The 22,224-nt window shown below is 34.2% G+C and overlaps 2 protein-coding genes across 3 annotated transcripts; both read right to left on the minus strand.

Moving 5' to 3' along the window:
* Positions 1-6,106: 6,106 nt before the first annotated feature.
* On the minus strand, positions 6,107-8,609 carry LOC107798140 (triacylglycerol lipase OBL1-like). 2 transcript variants are annotated; one of them, XM_016621108.2, is made up of 5 exons: positions 8,143-8,608; positions 7,714-7,907; positions 7,522-7,555; positions 6,648-7,258; positions 6,109-6,531 (listed from the first exon to the last, which is right to left on the minus strand). In XM_016621108.2, the coding sequence occupies exons 1-5, from the start codon at positions 8,456-8,458 to the stop codon at positions 6,277-6,279; spliced, it is 1,410 nt and encodes a 469-aa protein (XP_016476594.1). In that variant the 5' UTR covers positions 8,459-8,608; the 3' UTR covers positions 6,109-6,276. The 2 variants fall into 2 exon arrangements, with proteins under 2 accessions (XP_016476595.1, XP_016476594.1); XM_016621109.2 differs by lacking the exons at positions 7,522-7,555; positions 7,714-7,907 and having other exon boundaries at positions 6,107-6,531; positions 8,143-8,609.
* Positions 8,610-9,597: 988 nt separating this feature from the next.
* Positions 9,598-13,348, minus strand: LOC107798143 (triacylglycerol lipase OBL1). Its single transcript, XM_016621112.2, has 5 exons — positions 12,981-13,348; positions 12,697-12,893; positions 12,562-12,595; positions 10,445-11,061; positions 9,598-10,196 (listed from the first exon to the last, which is right to left on the minus strand). Exons 1-5 carry the CDS (start codon positions 13,303-13,305, stop codon positions 9,891-9,893), a joined length of 1,479 nt encoding a protein of 492 aa, XP_016476598.1. The 5' UTR covers positions 13,306-13,348; the 3' UTR covers positions 9,598-9,890.
* Between the last annotated feature and the right edge of the window lie 8,876 nt (positions 13,349-22,224).

The following is a 22,224-nucleotide window of genomic DNA, read 5'->3' on the forward strand; positions in this document are numbered from 1 at the left end:
TGGGTAAGACATTTGTGGAGGTGGTGCCGACCGTTGCGGGTGTTGTGGATGTGGAGCATATGGCGGTGCATTGTGGATAGAGTACTGGGAGGGTGAGGTATGACTTTGGAGATTTTGTGGAGAGAATTAGCATTGGAGAGGATTATCTAGAGTACGGGGATATTCATGGGGTCGATGTTGAGGCTGAAAGCGTTGAGCAAGAATGCCCGCTGGATCTTATCGTTGGTGAGGCTCAACATCTTTTCTATTTATTTTCCTTCTGCCCAAACTTAACGAGATGCTCTGAATGTCTTCTATATTACCTTTCCATGCAGCATAGCTCATGATTTTGCCTGACTTGATTCCTTCTTCTACCATCTCTCCCATTTTTACCACGTCATTGAAAGGCTGACCTAAAGTCGGGATCAAATGACTGAAGTAGGTGGGTCCCTGAGCTTGTAGAAATTTTTTAACCATTTCTTCTTCATCAAGCGGGGGACTGACCCGAGTAGCTTGTTCCCTCCATCTGAGCCCAAACTCCCTAAAACTTTCCTCGGGTTTCTTTTCCATCTTAGATAGGGAGGAGCGGTCTGAGATAATGGCTATACTATACTGAAAGTGTCGAACAAAATCTTGAGTCATGTCATCCCATGCATACCACTTACTGACATCTTGACGAGTATACCATTCCAAGGCTGCCCCACTCAAGCTCTCACTGAAATACGCCATCAACAACTCATCTTTCCCGCCAACACTTCTCATTTCACTGCAATAATCCCTCAGGTGGGCCATTGGATCTCCACGCCCATCATACAAGTTAAACTTTGGTATTTTAAACCCCTCGGGCAAATGAACACCACTGAACACACACAAGTTATTATAAGACATGTTAGTCTGATTTCCTATCCCTTGCATATTCTTTAAGGACTGTTCTATGCCTTTCAGCTTTCTGGATATCTCATCCCGCCTTTCTTTTCCTGTGGACTTTTCAGTTTCAACATAAGGCTCATTCTGAGGGTTACGATTATACAAGTCTGGGACCTGGTGGACCGCTTCCGGGGGTAATATTGGGCATCATGAGGTTTGAACTGGTGTTCACTGTTGGACCTGAGGAGGGGTTATTGAGAAGTGGTGATTGTGGGAATAGTGGACATGACATGAGGGCTATTTTTGGGAAATGTAGTTGGAGGACGGAAAATGGAGCTACTATGGAGGTTAGGAAAGCTATGATAAGCGGGAAAATCTGGAGAATATGGTGGATCATCTGACAATATGGTCGGGGCTTGGGTGAGGGTAGCATCTAGGAAGCTAGGTGGTGGCGGGGGTGGTGCCTTCCCAGTCATCCAAGCCTGATACATATCCGCCATGTGATGTCTTAACATCCTTACCTCTTCAACCAACCCAGTGTCTCGTTCAAACAATTGCTTTTAGGCACCAGTATCAACCAACTCAATTTCATTGTCATCCGCCATTGCCTTTCGACTTTATATTGTAGGGAAGAGTTACTAGTTTAAGAACCACAAACCAACCACCCTTCTGCTATAATGAAGCAACAAAGAGGAACAAAGTGAAGTCATCACGTTAGAGTTAGGGCATTTAACATAAGATAATCTCACATTATGTGCAATGCATCTAGTCATAGTTAACGGTTCTAAAATGACTTCGAGGATACGAAAGTCATAGGGCATCATCCCAATTTGCTTGTTCTAGCCTCCCTCTTCTCTTTCCTCTTTACACTCCTCGGTTTGCTCATTTTCTTTCCTCTCTTTTTCTTTCAGATTATCACTCTTTTCTTTCCCCTCATCTCACAACTTCATCTTTTTTTTCTTTTTTTTTTCTTCTTTTTTTTTTTCAAAAATGATTCGATCGAACCCGATGTAGGTTGCCTATGTATCATGTGGGAACATGAATCAGATCTTGCGTAGTTCGGGAAGATAAGGAATAAAGTAAATAAACTAACTCTATTTTTTTTGGATTTTGATTTTTTTTTTAATTTCCGAAAGAAAGACATATAAAGACTTCGGAAAGAAGAAAAATATTTTTTTTGATTTTTGAACTTTTATTTTGAATTTAGGAAAGAAAGACTTCTAAAAAAGAAAATATTTTTTTGAATCTTGAATTTTCTTTTCAAATTTCGAAAGAAAAACTTTTGAAGAAGAATGAAGATATTTTTGGATTTTTAGAAGAGATTAAAAGAAAATATTTTTAGATTTTTTAAAAATTGGGGTCTCAGAGAAAGACTTTTCTAAAGAAGGAAGTAAAGAAAAATATTTTTGAATTTTTGATAAATTGTGGGCCGGAACCGACAAGGTTTGCCTACGTATCTCACATCCGGTGAGAATCAGACCCGCGTAGTTCTGTCATGTTGATGCACAGACAAATATGATTTGTTTTGAAATGCTTTTCTATCTTTATTCTTGAAATTTTGACAGAGTAACAGGTTTTTGTTTTTGAATATCGGGATTGTCAAAACTAGGCATTTTTCTATCCTACCTCACTCTTTGGTTTTTCTCTTCTATTTTTTTGATTTTTTTTTCTAACTCAAGAAGCTGGTCAACATACAAGCCAAGCAAATTAATGCATAAGTAGCACGTAAATTATGCATCAGGATGGTCCTTTAATTTTGGGTACACCTATCCTAGACGGACCCAATCCCTGTGTTGAGTCCCCTAAGTCAAATGCACGTGATGCAAGTAAACGTACCTACTAGGGATCCGACATGAGGCTGTGTTATTCTAAGTTTAAATCTTACGGTGTGGAGTTCTAGACAAGGCTTACTCGAGCGGACAACTCGAGCCGGGGGGAGGGGGTCAGCGTACCGGGAATACAGAAGCTTCACCGGCTTTGCAACTTGTCCGATTCTCGTTCTAAAATTAGGGGTATGACTCTAATAGAAAAGAAGTCACGCGAAGCGCACGCTTCCCAGAAGATTTAGAAGACTCAGAGAGAATAAGGGTTTTTGTAACAGTTTATATACAGTTCACGACAATATCAAAGCGGTAAAGAGCAGCAATTAGCACATTAGGCTCAAACACGTAAAAAAATTAGATAATAAACAAAAACCAAGTATAAAAGTCATCTAAGCTCGAATTCTGAACCCTGAACCAGAGATTCTGGGTTTTTATCCCCAGCAGAGTCGCCAGAACTGTCACATCTCCTTTTTTCCGAGGGGGATAGGGGATAGGGAGTTTGTCCAATTAAAATGACATTAATCGAAATGGGATTGTTTATTGATCAGAGTTGCCACTTGAAATAATTTATGGTGTCCCAAGTCACCGGTTTGTTTTAAAATCCCAAATCGAAGAAATTGACTCTATTTTTATGGTCTGCGAACATATAAGATTGGGTAAGAAATTCTGTTAACCCAGGAGAAGGTATGTGGCACTCCCGAGTTTCGTGGTTTTAGCACGGTCGCTTAACAATTACACTTAGCTCAATTATCCGATTATTACATATTTTGAACCTATGTGCATTTTATTCCTTTTGCCAATTTTAATGTTTCTGGAATTTATTTGAACGAGTCACGATGTCGCGCACTCATTTATTTTTGTACACATTGTGAATCGCGCCACGTGAAATGCACCCGCGATTTACAATATGTTAACTTTTATTATTATTCGAAGTTATGACCAAGTCACATGAAATGCACACCCGAATGAGATTTACGTATCGTGACCACGCCACGGGAACCGTACCCATAGTCACGATGATTTATTATTAATCGTACTTAAAGCATTTTAAAGTTTGCCTACCCGAGCGTTAACGACCTAGCATGCTCCTAGGGGACACTATAACAAAATAAACAAATAATAGGGAACTAAAGAAAAGGAAAATTCTAAATCATGCTCAAATTCTCTTGACTTTTTAAACCCAACCCCATAACCCGTATTTATCAATAAAAAGAAATACGCACAACGTGATACATGGCATTCATAACAGACAAAAATACAAAAGAAAGAAAGGCGCAAATAAAAGGCATACTTAAAACGTAAATACAATATCTAAATGCAAACAAGGAATGGGCAATGGCCAACTGAAAAATTTCTCGTAATGACCCGCTAACACAAAGCGAGGAAAATAATCACAACCTTGGCAAAGTTAACTACAGAATTTCCATTTTTAAAACTACCCTACAAGAAAGATTCACGACTAGAAATGAATATCAACATATCAACGTCACTGACATTGCAATTTTAAGTTCCAAACCATATGACGTCGAAACCTTAAGATAATACTCTTATGAAAACACCTTTTTCTTTAACAGAGCGTTTCAACATGTTTAAAACCATTTACAAAAGGACAGAACACTAGAGTACTTTAAATTTTACATAAAGCTAGAAGAGGCAAACCCCAAGAACGGAAGGAAAATACTTATCAAAATCTGGATTTATGTTTCAAGGCTTGGATTCTAAAGAATACGTGAAGGAATTCTCTTATGCCCCCATTTGTGACTTAGCTAAATGAATAAAGAATTATGCCTTCAACCAGCAAAGGAAACCTCATTGTAGGTAAAATAGTAAAAGCATAACTTACCAACCATAATTATAAAATATGAAATTAAACCAATCAATTCAAATCCTGTTCAAGAGGCACGAACAATCTTTTATCAACAAACAAATTAGGACGGCTTCAAACAATGAATTTTAAACAAGAAGATTAACCAAATAGGCCACATATTCATGTGGAAAACTCCAAGAAGTCAAATACCAAATCAATGATCAGAAAATCAAATCAAACCGCAATCTAGCGTGTCTAAACCAGATAGATTCACTCAAAACCAAGTAACGAATTCAAATCCCCTCAAACGTGATTCTATCACATAATAATCAACACCAAAGGCATGGTAAAAGTAAGGAGAAAAAATATGGACCTTAAAAATGATTCCTTAATTGATTTGCTGTTTGAAGAATGACATGCGCAATTGCAGCAACGAAAGTTCGAAAAACGACAAAGCAGTAACAAGAACTAAAAGCCACAAACGGACCTCGATCGGCACCTCGGACTCGTCAACTCCAAACGCCTCAAGCGGACTCTCTCAATCTTCTCTCATTTCTGTTTTTCTTCTGTTTGCAGGGTGCGGCTGGGTTTTCCAAGAATTTGAGAACGAGAGATCTAATCGGGGTCGCTGGTGTTTTTTTTGTTAAGGCAGATAGCGTCCTCCTGGAGAAGGCAGCGGCACTCCAGGTTCTCTTAGCTTTAGGTCCTTATGTATTTATAGTTGTCAGGTCATTGATTGGAGTGAATAAATAATTAGGATATGGGTGTATTGTTGAAAGCATCTTTCTCAATTGTGTGGAGTGTCGTCTGTGGAGTGTGCAGGTGAGGCCAAAATCTGTTACTAAAGATAAGAGGAATCTTTTGACATGTGGCAATTTTTGTTTGGTTCTCTTCTTAATTCTTTTTGTACTTTTTTTTTTTTAACAAAAGATGAATTAAAAAATACTAGAATAAAATACTGTTACTACTAAATAAATAAAAAAATAAGGTAAAATTACTACACTCAAACCTCTAACTTAAAAAAATATTCTAAACTAGATAAAACTATATTTTTTGAAACTTTTCTTTCTTTGTAAATGAAAATAAAACTAATAATCTTAAAAATATAACTCTCTTTTTTTTGTATTTTTTTTATTTTATCAAATAAAACTACTAAAAGGTGAAATAAAGGCTAAAATATGTAGATAAACTTGAAATATATTTACATACAAAAAAGTGGTAAGAAATTAAAATATGGTAAAAAATTATGTGCTTACAGACTACCGCGTAACCGGACTTAAGTCTCTCAAATATATATATATATATATATATATATATATATATATATATATATATATATAGATCCATAAGTGATAAAAGTATTTTTGTGTTAGTTTTTTTTTCAGTATTTGATCATGGAAATAAACATGTTTCACAAGATTTTGTCACAAAACTTTTACAAATCATAATATGGCATCAAATTTGTGCTGACATGATTTCTTCTTTTATTGAACTAGCTAATTAGTATTCATCATTTTATGGAATTTAACTTTTTCGAACGTTTACTTTGTAATTTAAATATATTAATTAATAATATGAATATAATTTGTCAAAGTTATATACTCATCGATATAGATACACGCGCGAAACGCGTACCCTAAAAGTAGTAAAGTATAAATGTAATAACACATTCTACGTTTTAATACAAAGTAATAGAGTCTCAAACTTTTGTTCACCTCAATGGAACAATTCTTGATCAATTGGAGAAACAATATCCATTTTTTGCACTAAGATATCAAAAGTGGATGAGAATCATATAGATCATCTTGGAGCTTTAAATAAAGTAGCATCGCCCAAACAAATTGCATTAATATACTCCGGGGGACCATGAGCTGGCATACCCGGAAATAGGAGTCCATACAACCTAAGTGCTTGAAGAAGCAAGCTTTCTCTGTATTCTGTTCCATACAGATATGGAAGAAGAAAGCTTCTCACCAACTCCCACAATGCGTCCACCCTCTTTGATATTAGTGATCTCACAGAAAAGTAATTTCTGTCTGGTTCTTCTGAAACGATCTGTTGCACATAATGTGAAAAGTGAGATCAGTATCCTGGAAAACTAGGAATGTTACATTACCTGCTATAATAGGTTAAAATTACACTGATTCATAAGACATTCTTGTTGTACTCACCTTTCCTTCATATATGCTGCTATAGTAAAGGCATGTCCCAAAGTGTTTAAAAAGCAGGGTAGTGTTATCATAAGGCAACCTGGTAACAATATCATGACTGTAAACGAATCTATAATATTCAATGCCATAGTTCCTGAATTGTTCTTTCATGAAGTCCCCGAACTTGCTATCACCTACCCTTGGCTGCCCAAATGTGTAAATTGCTTCCAATCTTTCTAGTATAAAAGCTTCATTGTGGAATGCAAGAACTGCTGAAAAAAGAACTGCGAGTGCGCCACCTAAGCTGTGCCCTGTTAGAACAAATTTGGTTTTGTTATTTTTCTGAAAGAAGTCTCTTAGTTTTTCCCTGATTGTGTAATATGCTACTGGGCGTTGGTCATCTTGTGGTATATTGGGAGGCCAACTTTCATCTTTCTGTAAGCCCATAGCCTTCATGAAACCGCTGTGGACTTTGCCCATGCTGTGGAATTTGTACCAAGATATGTCGAAATCTGTACTCCAGTCATCTGAATTGAAGGGTTCAGTACCTCTAAATGCCACAATAATTCTGTCCGGACTGGTAGTTTTGTCATGAAATATGAAGCCTTGAGTCGATTTCTTTTGGTGATACTCTGCCAAGCACAATTTGTGTTAGAAAAACTCTACTTTTTAGATATTGCGTGAGAGATTGTCCTCCCTCTGTTCCATTAGATTACACTTTCGACTTGACTCAATTAGTAAGAAAAGAGCTGAAGAATACGTTAATGGCATGTAAATAGAATTTGGCACCTATTTGCCCCATGAAAGCTATCCTTGTGATCACTACTTTAGTCCATTTTGCGCACAGTTTTCTAATGAATTGTTTTTTTTTTAGTTTATATGCGTAATATCATACCATTCCAAAAATCGTAGGCCCCCAGTAATTCCATCTGCATAAGAATCAAAACTTGTGCAGATTAGTAGAATCAAGAAGTGATCGAACCAAATAGTGATTGACTAGTATGTCAAATGGAAGTATAGAACTAGCTAGCTTGCCAATCAAACATATTAGTATCTTAAATACTGAGATACAAGTTAATTAGGCAACCTTCCATTGATCTTCAACGGTAGCTCGGATAAAAGCTTTATTCTCGTAAGCTACTTTTGATGCAATTGCAGAAAGTGCAACAACATATGTTTTATCCCAAGGTTTGAACTTCTTATGACAATCCACTCTCGGATCTATAAATCCAATAGCGGATAGATAGCTGGCTGACTCTTTTTCTGGCATCACTACCTTCCCTACCAATAGTAACGCAGGGTTAATTTCAATATTAGTAAATTTATCCACTATAACAGTAAAGTCACATAATTACTTTATGTTACGTTAAAGTAATTAATGAACTATGTGTGAATTGCCCAAAAAAAAAAAAACAATTCAAAAAATACGTGAAATTCTTATATATAACTTGTAGATCTAATAGAAAACAGGAATTTGACAAATTAAATATGGACTCTATATCTGTTGTTGTCTAACCTTGCAAGATTCTCAATAACAATGTAAGAAGGCTTTGGTTACGAGCAAGAAGATTTAGGCAGAACTCTGAAATTGAACCGCAAAATGACAGAGGCTTTGAGATGAACTGAAGAGCTTTTTGGACGGACACTGAGAGAAAGATGTATCCTCGACGCTCGAAAGCTGTCTCTTTCACTCTCAAACATTCTATGAATTGTTTGCTTTCAAGGTTGCCGGAAAAGAGAATACGTAGGATATCCAAAAGACTTGCTTCATCTGGTTTTAGTTGAAGGTATTTGTTGCTACTCACCTTCTCCACCTTGTTATAACGATCCATGATGTGTGTGATTAATTGGCGTTTTTCTGAAACTCTGTTTATGGAGATAACATAGCAGTATAAATCGTCAAATATATATTAATAACCAAGGTCGTTTATAAGTACGATCTACTTTAATTTAGCTTAAGAAGAAAGCGGATTTAATCTTATAGTAAGAAACTTTCCGGTCTCTTATAAATAGTTTTAAATATCTATGGAATAGTGGCACTTTAGCATCTTTCAGTTTGGACATGCCTGGCAAATATTGTAATGGACTTTGAAAAGTGCAAACAGCTGGCAATGTAGTATACTGGAGCATTACTTACATTTAACTATATATCTAGTGCTTGCAGATTTTTTTTGCATCATCACGTAAAGCTCAATTGTAAGTAATTTTCATATAGAATATCATTAATGGTTACCTACAAATTAAAAGATGATAAGTTACTTGTTACAACTGATAAATTTACACTGATCGGTTTTTATAAGTTAGATTCATGTATTAGTATTCTCAGCAAGTGTAGGTCTTTTGGTCGTTTTTAAGTGTCCCACGCTACAAGCTCGTGAAGGGACGTCAAAATGATTCCAAGAGTGATGCCGTGGAAATCCACTTATACACACTATGTGGATCTTTTCCAGATCAAAAGAATGTTGGTGATCTTCAAGAATTAATTGTCAGATTACACAAATAGCGTGTATATATTAGGCCAAACTGGTAGTCTTAGTTAATCGGCTTTTTGAGTAACATGATTGACATGTATGTTAGTAAAGCCAATAGATTAAAATACGGTGAGGGAATTAAGATCTTTTCTTCCTGATCCACAAGACTTCCCACCGAGGATAGTTTCAAAGTTTAGAACCCAAGTGCTCGTGCTCCACATTCCACATTAAATAAAGATTTTCTTTATAGAGGTTGTAGCGACGGCGGGTTCCCTTCTTACCAAGATATTCCTAAGGAATCTATATTACCAGGAAGGATATATTTAAGTTATACAGAGATCAATGGTTTAAAAGAACATTAGTCAGTTATACCAGGCTATTTGCAATTTATAATTCTAGGTTCCTAATAAATGTTTATCATATAAAGTTTATCTGCTTTTAAGTGACTCCTAGGAATATCTTTTTTAACATCATCACTGCATAAAACTCAAAACAATAACTAAAATAGCAACAATAGGAGTATTATTTATCGGGCGTTACATAAGCACTGCACTGCAGACACATGCATGAGGATACAGATTCGAACGAACCCAATAGCTTTAATCCATACCCTATATTTGTCTTAAGTATTCAATATACAAATTATTAATTTTGAACAGTGACTTAAACGGACTAGAATCTCAAACCCATAAATTTCAAATTAGGGCTCAGATTCTAAACACATACCTTATGATCCAAATTGGTGCAAGGAAAAAAATTAATAAGAAAAAAAAATCACATACGGACTAGATTCTTAAGATGTGATAATGCCAATCTTTTGATACTTTGGTCCATCACCATTAGCATAAAGCTGCTCATGTACAGGTGATCCCAGCCTCGTGGAATTGACATAATCCTGAGGACAATGTGCTGGTACGCCGGGGAGTAACAAGCCTACCACCCTCGTGAGAAGAAGAAGCCCACCTTCCTTATAGTTCCGTCCGGCTAAACACGGCAGAGGAAGAATAAAGCTTCTGATCAGCTCCCATACCGCATTTAACATCTTTGGTATAATCAGTAACACAGAGAACCCATTCTTGTCTGGTTCTTCACTTAAAATCTACATTCCAACAGCATATATAATCATCACATATACTCACAGAGATAAAGATTAAGGAGGTAAAACATTTTTTTTTCTATTCAATAAATGAGTGTGATCTTATTAGTTATATGTATAATTAGTCTTCTATAGATTCGCCTTATTGAAATGGAATGTGCTTTATTTTCAATATTGAACGAGTTATATCTTCATGGACTAAATTTGACAGCCTTATCCATTTATATAACTTCAAATTAAAGAGTACTTACTTTTTCTTTGTAGAGGCTATTATAGTATAAGCAAGTTCCAAAGTGCTTGAACATGAAGGTGGAATTATCATATGGCAATCTTGGTACCATGTCATTGCTGTAGACAACCCTATAGTATGGAACGTCATATTTTGCTAATTGCTCCTTCATATATTCACCGAAATTTGCATCTCCAACTCTTGGTTGGCCAAATGTGTAAACGCCCTCTAATCTTTTCAACAGCAAAGATTCCTTATGAAATGCCAATATTGCAGGAAATAGAATTGCAAGTGCTCCACCCAAACTGTGACCAGTGACCACAAACTTTGCCTTTTCATTCTTCTGTAGAAGTTGCTTGAGCAATTTTCTTAAGTAATAGTAGGCTGGAGATGGCTGGTTATTATCTGTTTGTACAATATCTTTGGGCCATCCGAGGTTCTTCTGTAACCCAAGAGCTTTCAAAAATCCCGCATGAATTTTGCCCATACCAGGAATCTCATACCAAGAGAGGTCAAAGTCTGAGATCCAATCATCGGAATTGAAGAATTCTGTTCCTCTAAATGCCACAACAATAAGCTCGGGGTCGACCTTTTTATCTTGAAGCACGAATGCTTGTGTTGTAGCTTTTCCTTGATAATCTGGTAGAAGCCATAAAAAAGATGAGGAAAAAATCAAAAGAGAGAAGAAGAAAAAAAAGTAAAAATTAAATCCGATCCGTTATGTTTTAGAGATTTAGGCATCATTTGTTTTTATTAAGATTTAAGCGTCTAAACTCGAATACACATGTGAATATTAGTGTGTATTAAGATTAAAATATCTGAATTTGAATTCACATTTGAATATTAAGATCTGGATACTAAATAATTAAAATGGTTTGTTTTCTCTAAATGTATACATTTTTTCTTTATTTAAACATTAATAAATGTAAATCCAATCAAATAATCCTAATTAGTAAAATTTTCTATTAGTAAAATATTTTAAAAAAAGTATATGGTGATTAGTGGTGGTGATGACTAAATGCTGTGGTTGTGGTGCTGATTGGGTAGTAGCTGGTGGGTGATGTTGGTTGATGGTAGTGATTATGGGTAGTAGATGGTGGATAACAGTAGCAATTAACTGTAGTGATTGATGGTGGTGGTGACTGATAACTGCGATGGGTGATATATATTGGTGATCGATGGTTATTATGGTAATAGTGATTGGTGGTGATGGCTTTAATTGATGTCTAGTGATAGTGACAAATAACATCCGTGCTTGACAACGATGGTGGTTGTGGCTGAGGATTGGTAGTAATGGGTGGTGGCTGTGGTGGTGGTAGTCTATAATGGTGGGGAATAATAGTAGCAGTGGTGGTAGTGATTAGTGGTAAAAGTGCAAGAGTTATGGTGAAATATCATATTTTACATAAATTCTTGAATGTATAACATCTTAATGATATTAAGACTATGTTATATATAAATCTTAATCATTAAGATCTTTCAGACTCATTAAGTAGTTGTAAAATTAAAAAAATAAACAGACTTAATGGTTAAGATCTGAATTATTAAGATTCAAATCTAAAAAAATAATTGCACTTAATGATTGAGATTTGAAATATTAAGACTCCGACGGGAGACAAATGAGGCCAAGTCAAATTTTTAGAATAAAGTTATTGGAAAATTAACTTATTTCACTAATGATTATAAGTCATTTTCCCTGTAATTTCTCTTAATTTTTAATTCATATCACTAAAATATTTATGCAGAACTTTTAGCTTTAAGATTCAGCCTGGAAATCGCCATAACAAAAAAATTGATTACCATACAAATTGAAAGAGACTAATTAACGACAATAGCCACTATTCGAGTATTGTTGATGATTGCAAGTGGTTGATACTCAAGGTGTCAGAGTCCCACATCGATTGTGACTGAGTTATTTGGTCTGATCTGGGACAATCCTTCAACTAGTTTTTGGTTTGAGTTAATCTTCAATGAACATTTTTTTTCAATTACCAGCCAAACACCATAACAAATTTCTTTTTTCAAGAAAAATATTTCCAATCACATGATCGACCAACACACCCCTAGTCTTGCAAATTTTATTTTCTTTGGCTTGAATTATATAATTGTAATGTTTGCTACAGTACATACGTATCTTACCATTCCAGAAGTCAAAGGAGCCCAAGAGATCCATCTGCATATATAAAATTGAAACATGAGAACGCAAGATCTAAACATATCATTTTCATTACAAGAAAAAAACAAGAGAAAAATATGATAGCTAGTTTAATTTACCTTCCAGTGATCTTTGACCGTAGTTTCAATATATGCTTTGTTCTCGTAAGCTGCTTTGGCAGCCATCATACTTATTGCCTCATGGTATCTTCTACGTCCAAGTTCAACACTCTTATTATCTAGCTCAACCCTTTTATCCATATTTCCAATAAAAGACAAGAAAGTCGCTGATTCCTTATCCGGCTCTACAACTTTACCTACAAATCACAAATATAAATTAAATAGTTTTGCGCTATAGTTAAAAGATAAAATGAAATTTTAGTGTAAATTTTTTTTGTGTGTACCGCTTAAGGCGTTGAAAACAAGACGGAAGAAGCCGCCGTTAACGTTTAAAAGGTTAAGCCAGTGCTCAATAGCATTGCCAAAACCTGCCAAAGGATTAGCAGTAGACTGTAAAATCTTTTGGACTAGGATGGAAATAAAAATTATCCATCTTTGTGGAAATGACACCTTAGTCATTTCTTGATCAGGACGGTCTACAAAATTTTTTTGTCCCAGTATTTTACTGGAAAACAAGATACGTGCCAAGTCTAATACACTACATTCCTCTGGTTTTAGCAGCATATAGTTGCTGCAGAAAGACTTGTTGCAAGTGCTCGCCATTGCCATAATTTAAGAATGAAGAAGGATAAGAGAGGATTGTGCATACAAGTTTGAAATACATGGATCTATTTATAGTAGTTAGTAGAGTAAAAATGGCAATCGGCAAAGGGCCAAATATAACCCTATACTTTCGAAAATGATCTAAGAATATCCCTTGTTATACTATTAGGTTATCTATACTCCTACAGTTATACTTTGGGTTCAAATATACCCCTCATTTAAACGGAGGTATACGTGTCATCGTACTGTTGGTCAATTCTAAATATCTCATAATTAATTAAAAAGACTCATTACCCATACCCGAAAAATAATTAATTTTTTTTGTAAAAACTGGAAAAAAACTAAAAAAAATTTTACTAAAAACTGGAAAAAAAACGAAAATATTTTTTTTCCAGTTTTTACAAAAAAAAACTGCTTTAAAAAAAACTGAAAAATATTTTCTAAAACAATATTTTTGTAAAACCAAAAAAAAAAGCTGAAAATCAATTTTTCTAAAGCAATTTTTTTTTTGAAAAAACTGGAAAAAAACTGAATTATTTTTACTAAAAACTGAAAAAAAAACGAAAATATTTTTTTTCTAGTTTTTACAAAAAAACTGCTTTAAAAAAAGCTGAAAAATATTTTCTAAAATAATATTTTTCTAAAAACTGAAAAAAAACTAAAAAGTAATTTTCTAAAGCAATATTTTTGTAAAAACTAAAAAAATAAATATTTTCTTTTTTTTTCAGTTTTTAGTTAAAAAAATTTCAGTTTTTTCAGTTTATAATTGCTTTAGAAAATTGATTTTCAGCTTTTTTTTCCTTCAGTTTTTACAAAAATATTGTTTTAGAAAATATTTTTCGATTTTTTTAAAGCAGTTTTCTTTTGTAAAAACTGGGGAAAAAAAATATTTTTCGTTTTTTTAGTTTTTAGTAAAAAAAATTATTTTTCGGGTATGGGTAATGAGTCTTTTTAATTAATTAAGAGATATTTAGAATTGACCAACAGGACGATGACACGTGTCCCTCCGTTTAAATGAGGGGTATATTTGAACCCAAAGTATAACTTTAGGGTATAGATAATCCAATAGTATAACGAGAGATATTTTTAGATCATTTTCGAAAATAGAGGGGTATATTTGGCCTTTGACGCAATCAGATTTCCGTCTCAATAGTACATTCCTTCTAACTTTTCCTATTCAGTTAATGTGAATGTGGACAATGTGAAGACAAGGAAACTGTGTTGTACAGTAATTCGCTCTCAGTCCAGGTGCCAGCTCCAAGTTGTAGTAGTACTTTTTGAAGTGCTTAGGGGGCTCCATGCCTTTTGTTTTTTAGCCTTTTTAGTCACTACATTTTGAATCACGTTTAAAACGAAACAGAAACTGTAGCACTTGAATGCGGTCAGTAATTAGGTATCGTCTTAGCAATAGATCGATGAAAACAAAATATAAACTTAGCAATAGAAAAGAATGGTAGGAATCCGAAAAGTACAAGTTCATGCAATATATTATTAGTTCACATGTGGGTTATTAGTTGAACCATTAATAGGTGTTTACGGGCTTACAGCAAATCAATTAATGTAAAATGTATGTCTAAATTATATATATGATCACTTTAATTTTTAACTGCTACAATTAAATTATTTAGTTTAATATAAATACTAGTTGTGGAATAAGTATTTAACTTTGATATGACGTGATAAAATGAAGTTTTTTTATATTAAAATGAATTGAGTGGTATGGGTGTAATTTAACCTACTAGACTCGAATCGACCTTTATATTTGTTTTTTCTCCTTAATTTGAGAACTTAAAGTTTAGTTACTAAAAAATGATTCATTTGTGTAATAATTAAAGTTATTAACTCAATCAAATTCATGTGTTTCTCCTTCAATTTTTCCTCTATATTGTTTGACAAAACTTATATGATATTGGGCTAGTAACGTAATGCGAGTAATCTAATCTTTTAAGTCGGTTAATGCGGACTAGAATGATTGAACCTTAGACATATATACTGTTCCACCAACCTGTTAAACTTTGGCCATGATTACTCTTTTTTAAAATAAGTAATACTTTACTACTCCATCAAAGTTGTACCGTAAACATCATCATGTGGAAACGTGTTACATGCATGCGTGAGTTTTGATTTTCATTAGAAAAATGAAAAAGAAAAAAGGTGATCTCCTCCTAATAATAATTTATTACAGCAGTACCAGCTGCGCACAAACTTACAGCAATGACACTTTACATTCGCCTTTTTTTACTCTTGAAAAAGATGACCTACACCACTTTTAATGAATTTGTTACGATAGTCAACAGCTAATAGAAAATTTATTGCTATATAGCTATAAGTTTGATACTTTAGACCAAGAAATAAAATCATACCGTAAGATTTACACTATGGCGTTTTTGGTATTTTCAGTACAAAAGTCCTAAATGTAGATCAACTATATAGCTGGTAACTCTAATGCGTTAACTTATTAATTCTCATCTGATATCCAATGGAATATCTAAATATGGGTTGGTATATTATCAAAAGTGTGGGTGTTGTGAGCAGTGGCGGAACCAGGATCTCCGCGAACGCGAAGGGGGTTCAAGAAGATCGTAGCTAGTGAGAATTGAACGTATGACCTTTCAAAAATTTTGAACACCCTTGACCACTAAGCTACACTTTAGGGCTGTGTCAAGAGGGTTCAAAACTTAATATATAGAGATAAAAAACAGATTTTGCCTTATATATACAGTGTAATTTTTTGACGAAGGGGGTTCGGGTCCCTTCCGCCCCCTAAATCCGCCCCTGGTTGAAAGAATCTAAAGGTTGAACCCATTAAATAAAATTCTAAATCCCTCACTATCACTTATTATGAGATATATCATGAATCTAAAATTCCAAACTCATAGCTATGGAGATAACACAACATTCTTAAAAAGTTTAATTTTTTAAATTACTACTCTCTATGTTTCAATTTAGATGACACGCTTTTCTTATTAGTCTGTTTTAAAAAGAATGACACATCTCTACAATTAGAAATAATTCAACTTTAAACACTTCCTCTTACCTATTTTACCCTTAATGAGAAACTTTTATAACCACACAAATGTCATGACCCCACAAAACTTTTACCCCTTAATTAAGCTTTTAAGATCACACGTTTCAAAAGTCTTTTTTTTTCCCCTTAAACTTCGTATCGAGTCAAACTACATTATCCAATTTGAAAAGAAGAATATATATTTTTGTTCTTTTCCCGGCCCGAAACGAATTGGCAATGTTTTAAAAAGAAATAGGAAAAATTAAAGTTACCGTAAATTTATACCCTACTGTGTATTGCACTGATCAAGTAGTGTAGCGAAAAAATACCTGCATGGAGTAGTAATTGGATGCTTGATCTACACATAAACAGCACAAAGCCTAAGTGATTGAGTGCACACAACCACAGAAAAATAAGTAGAGCCAGTTTGAATGATCTTTATTTTAAATGATTTTTAAGCGTAAGCCACAAGTTATGAATTTAGCCTTTAACTTTTTTTTTTCTTTCTTTATTTTAGTTTTAAAAACAAGTACTTAAAAATATTTTTTTATTTAATCAAAACACTACAAAATAACTTAAAAGTAATTTTGAATTAAAAGTACATAAAATAAGTCAATTCAATAGCTAGTAATATCTTAGTTTCAATGAATTATTGATGCTATTATGTCTCTTTGCTAGCTAGCATATGATCTATGGTTAAAAAATGACTTAGGCCCCTGCTGAAAGTGATTTTACTGACTTTATAGTTTATACTATAGTTATCAGATCATCTGTCCCTTTCCCCTTCTCTGGCTTCTTCCCAGGCCTCCGCCTCCCATAGCTTCACTTCTATCGATTTATTTTCTTTTCGTGCTCTAATTAACATCTGTTTGCAGATCTTTGTAACCTAATTTACATGCATAATGGCATTTAGATTTGTTATATCTAGGGTTCACAAATCACCTACCAATTTAAATGATAACAATAATTAAGAAAAGAAATTTTAACTAAGTCATCAATTGATGTACACTAAATTAAAATCAAATACTATATACAGTAGAGGGTATTAACTCTATCAGCTTAACATTTTGGTTACCAAGCGCATTATAAAAACATATTCGGAGTCAGTAACGAAACTAGAAATTTCTCCAAGGGTGTTCATACTCGAAAGAAGTAAAAACATTTCCCCCAAAAAAGTATTTCATATATGTTATACACATCTAAAATCTAATATTTTATTTATATATACAGTGTAATTTTTCGTAATACTTCGACGAAGGGTGGTCAATTAATTATTGGGAAAATAATATCCCGCCTAGGAATAATATCCGCGATAAATAATAATAACACAATAGAGTAACAAAGACACCAAATCTTTTAACGGGGTAAAATACAATAACCGAACGAGGCAATATTACCACTATAATATTACAACTTAGTAGTATCAAGAGACTACTAAAACTTCGAAAGAAAATAACACTCTTTATTTTAATTATCTCACTTCAATATTACTCACACTCACTATTTATCTCACAGACTACGATCTGTGAATTACTCTCTCTAACTTTTGTTATTTCTCTCTGCTTTTTGGTGTGTTGAAAGAAGTGAAAGATCGTAGCCTCCAAGAAGAGTCTGAAACCAAAATGTGGTTCTTTTGGACTCAAAGAACCAAAATGTGTGGAAAAAAAATTGGTGACCATTTTATATATAACGCCCTTTTAAAGGGCGCTATACCTTAACGGTCATATGCCCAGTTAAGTATAGCGCCATTTTAAAAGCCGTTATATGTATAAAACCTTTTTGAAAGGGCGTTATACTTAATTGGGCAAACTGTCGTTAAGGTATAGCGCCCTTTAAAAGGGCGTTATATATAAAATGGTCAGCAAGTTTTTTTTCCACACATTTTGGTTCTTTGAATCCAAAAGAACCATATTTTGGTTCTGGGCTACAGAAGAATTAATTCTCCTCCACAAATTTAGCCTTTGGCTCCAAGTCTCTCTACCAACCTATCCATAGGCACATGCCTATTTCACTTGTTGTTTATTGGCCAAATACATAGCCAGCCCCTTAAACTTGACACCAATTTTTACTTAAACACTTTAATCGAGAGTTGTACCTATTGAACACTTTAACTCCCATGAATATGTGCCTATTAAACCCTTCATAACTTGCCAGCAAAAAATATAAATTGAGTGACTTTCACGCGCAATGACAAAGCAAAAATCACAAATGAGAGAAAACCATGTAGCTTTGATTACAATTAATCCAAAAAACACTTTGAGCTAAACGAAAAAAAGGAAAAAAGAAAATCAGACCCACAACCTCCCCCCCAACCCCGCCCTTCATCTTCAGACCCATCCCCGCCGGCCCCTCTCCCGTCGTCTAACTCCATCATCATCTAATTACATCTTATCTCAAAAATATTTCATCAATGATGGTTCAGATTCCAACATTAGTAATCGATGCCACCAGTTTTTTCGGCAGAACTCCGATTCAGTCCACAGTAGCTCCATTAGGGATCTTTATTCAACTTAGTTAGTTTCTGTTTATGGCACTTTAAGAATTTTCAGACAACTTTCTTTATATGACTTTCAAACAGAGGAAAGTGGGTTTATATGATACAACTCTCTTTCTATCCGTTGTCTCCTAAGATAATATTTTTTTATGCAAAAGTCAACATTTCGGCTTCTGGGTTTACTTTTCTTACTTCTAATTTTCTCATTTGCTTAGGTAACTTTTGTCTTGATACATTTTGTTTGACATATTTGATATTATCAGAGAAAGAAAAATTAATGATAGCTGCAGTGGCGGAGGATTGACAGTGATGGAGGTGAGAGCTTACTGGTGATGGTGATTTTGGAAAATAAGATTTGTTTGAATAAAAAAAGAAGAAAAATATGATTTTGAATAGGTTCACGCGCTTTAGAGATATGAGAAATATTTTTTTTGCCACATCAGCAAATCGTGCCTAATAGGTACAACTTGATGGAAGTTCAAGTGTTCAATAAGTACAAGTATCAATTAAGGCGTCCAAGTCAAAATTGGAGCCAAGTTTAAGGGGGCCTTTATGTATTTGGCCTTGTTTATTTATTTTAGAAATGGGTTGGACCCCACAATCTCTCCCTTAATTTTGATTATTCTTTTTCATTCCAAGTCTTGATCTTAACCTCTGAAAATTTTCAAACTTGAGAGGCTTTGTGAAGATATCTGCAGCTTGATCATGAAACTTCACATATTTGAGTTGGACTTCTGTCACACCTCTTTTTTTCCGAAGGGATAGGGGAGTTTTTTCAATTTAAGTGATATTAATCGAAATGGAATTATTTATTTAATTCAGAGTCGCCACTTGAAATATTTATGGTGTCCCAAGTCATCAGTTTATTTTAAATCCCAAATCGAGGAAATTTGACTTTGTTTAAAGTCTGCGAAAACCAGAAGACCGGGTAAAAAATTTTGTTAACCCGGGAGAAGGTGTTAGGCATTCTCGAATTTCGTAGTTTTAGTACGGTCGCTTTAATCATACCTGGCTTAATTACGTGTCTTAGAACCTATGTGCATTTTTCTTTTACCGCTTTTAATTATGGCATTTATGGATTTATCTTTGAAACGGATCACGTGTGTGCAGATCCGCTTTATTTTGGGGCACTCAAATAATGTCACGCGTACGTATACACAATTAATCACGCTTTATTAATTATTAAGATTATTTTGGTCAAAGTCGCGCGAACGCGTACTTTGATTTATTTTGGGAATCGTAATTATGTTACACAAACGTATACATGATCACGATAATCGATTAAATGTGCACCTAAAGCATCCTAACGTATGTTCACAAATTGTTCAACATTTAGCTAATTCCAGAGTAGTGATTAAGTAGGAGAGTCTAATTTTAATCCTAGGGAACGAACTTATGCTCATAGGAAATTGTCTTATTCCAATTAACAGTGTTTGCTTTAAGGAACCTATGGGTCATTAAAGGCTCTTTAGGTGGGCCATAACGTTTGGGGCCAGTCCACAACTCATCCTCTAAATGCAATCATTCATGACCTTTTGCAAATGTAGGGACGGTAAGGGAGCAATCGAATAATAGCAGCATTATAATTCAAAAGTTCAATTTCATACGCCTCAGATATCAATCAATCTAAGAGTATCGTTGTCTTAAAATACAAAACAAAAATTAAACATATAACAAAAGACCAAACTTCAAATATGTTGGAGTTATATAAAACGAGATAATGAAAAGAAAAATTAGTACATCACTGTGACTATTCCTATCAAATACAACCTTAACCACTGAAGAAAAATATGAAGACAACCCTGTTATGATTTCCAGATTCTTAATGCCTGGACCCTATCAACCCTCAAACTCGACCAACTGGTGATCAAATTTGAAGACTGATAAACTTTAACTCAACAAATGCTTCTTTAAACATGGCTGATGAATTGGACAAACCAAACTAAATTCCAAATCAGGGAAAGAACAAATTCTATTTCAAAGCAACTTATTTAACCATGCTTAAGTAGTGACCGAATCAAATAGTGGATTAACAAGAAAACGAAGTTGATTTGCCATAACTGTTTTTACTACTTAATTTTCCAACATGTATATGAATTCATCACACCAGCTATTTCGACCTAAACTCACATTTACAGTCATAAAGGAAAATTCCAGCATATACATCAACCAACAAACCAAGAGAGTTTTAAGAACATAATCCCAACATCAATTACATGGCTTGAAGTGAGATCATATACCTTAAAATGCAGTAATGTAGCTCATAACTCATAGTCATATTCCAACAGTAATTAAACAACACATAGTTTAACAAACAACAAACAATAGTCACAAACTCAAACTTGACAGATTAAACAAAACACTTTCGTAATTCAAGCAAAAGCTGAAGTTTACATTATTTGATCAAGGGTAATACCTCAGTAGCAGCAAGAAGCAAAGGAACAGAAAATAAGTCTCTGAACTTGAGAAAAGAGTAATAGCGAGAAACCAAGCTGCAACAGAAAATCAACCAGAACAAAGAAACAACAGCAGATGAAGCTAAAGAAAACCCAACTTCAAGAACCCCAGAAAGTTTTCCTACTCCGAGATGAAGATGAATGGAATGTAATTTTAAAAATGTAGTCAATTTCTGTGTAAAATAATCTCCAAATAAAAAAGTGGTGAATTTTCAGAGTGTTTTTTCTCTTATCCAAAATCCTCCCCCAGAATGTGAGGAAAAGTCCCTTTTTATAAAATGTAAGAGGTGTCTCGTATGAGGGAGAGAGAGTGTGAAAATATTCTGCCAGCTCCCTAAAAATCAGAAAATTAGTATCTTTTTGTAACAGAAAGATGGACAGCTGTCCCTTTCTAGAGTTTTCCCTCATTTTCCAAAATATTCTTTTAGGTTAAAAACCTGAAATTCTCACATATTCCCTGCTAATTACTACTCTACCACACAATTGCCTGGGCTGTTTAATCAACCGACCCAAACCCCTTTTTGTTGGAACCCCTGTCAAACAGGCCCAAACTATAATCGGCCAATTCAGACCCAACAAACATGAAGGAGGTAAGATACAATCTACTACCGGCTCAAACAACTCTAAATGTGCGATTTAAACTTAAATAATCATGAGATCAATTCCTAAACTAATAAACACAAGATAAAAATAATGATAAAAAGAAAGAAAGCTTATTTAATCCTAATTGACCTAAACATGCAATATTAAACTCAAAAATTACTTAGCAAAATAATTATTAGAAAATGAGAAAGAAAAGACTACCAGCACTGAAAATGGGAAAATTCGGGCACGTGAACGTTCTGACCGGTTAGGGGTAAGTCGATCGGATTCCGACGACTTTGAAGTGAACTAAAACTTACATTAATCAATTGCTTTTGACAAGAGCAATTGATCAATGTCAGTTTCAAGTCACGACAGTGAAGAAA

Source organism: Nicotiana tabacum, chromosome 17 (genome assembly GCF_000715075.1).
Source record: "Nicotiana tabacum cultivar K326 chromosome 17, ASM71507v2, whole genome shotgun sequence".
NCBI lineage: Eukaryota > Viridiplantae > Streptophyta > Magnoliopsida > Solanales > Solanaceae > Nicotiana > Nicotiana tabacum.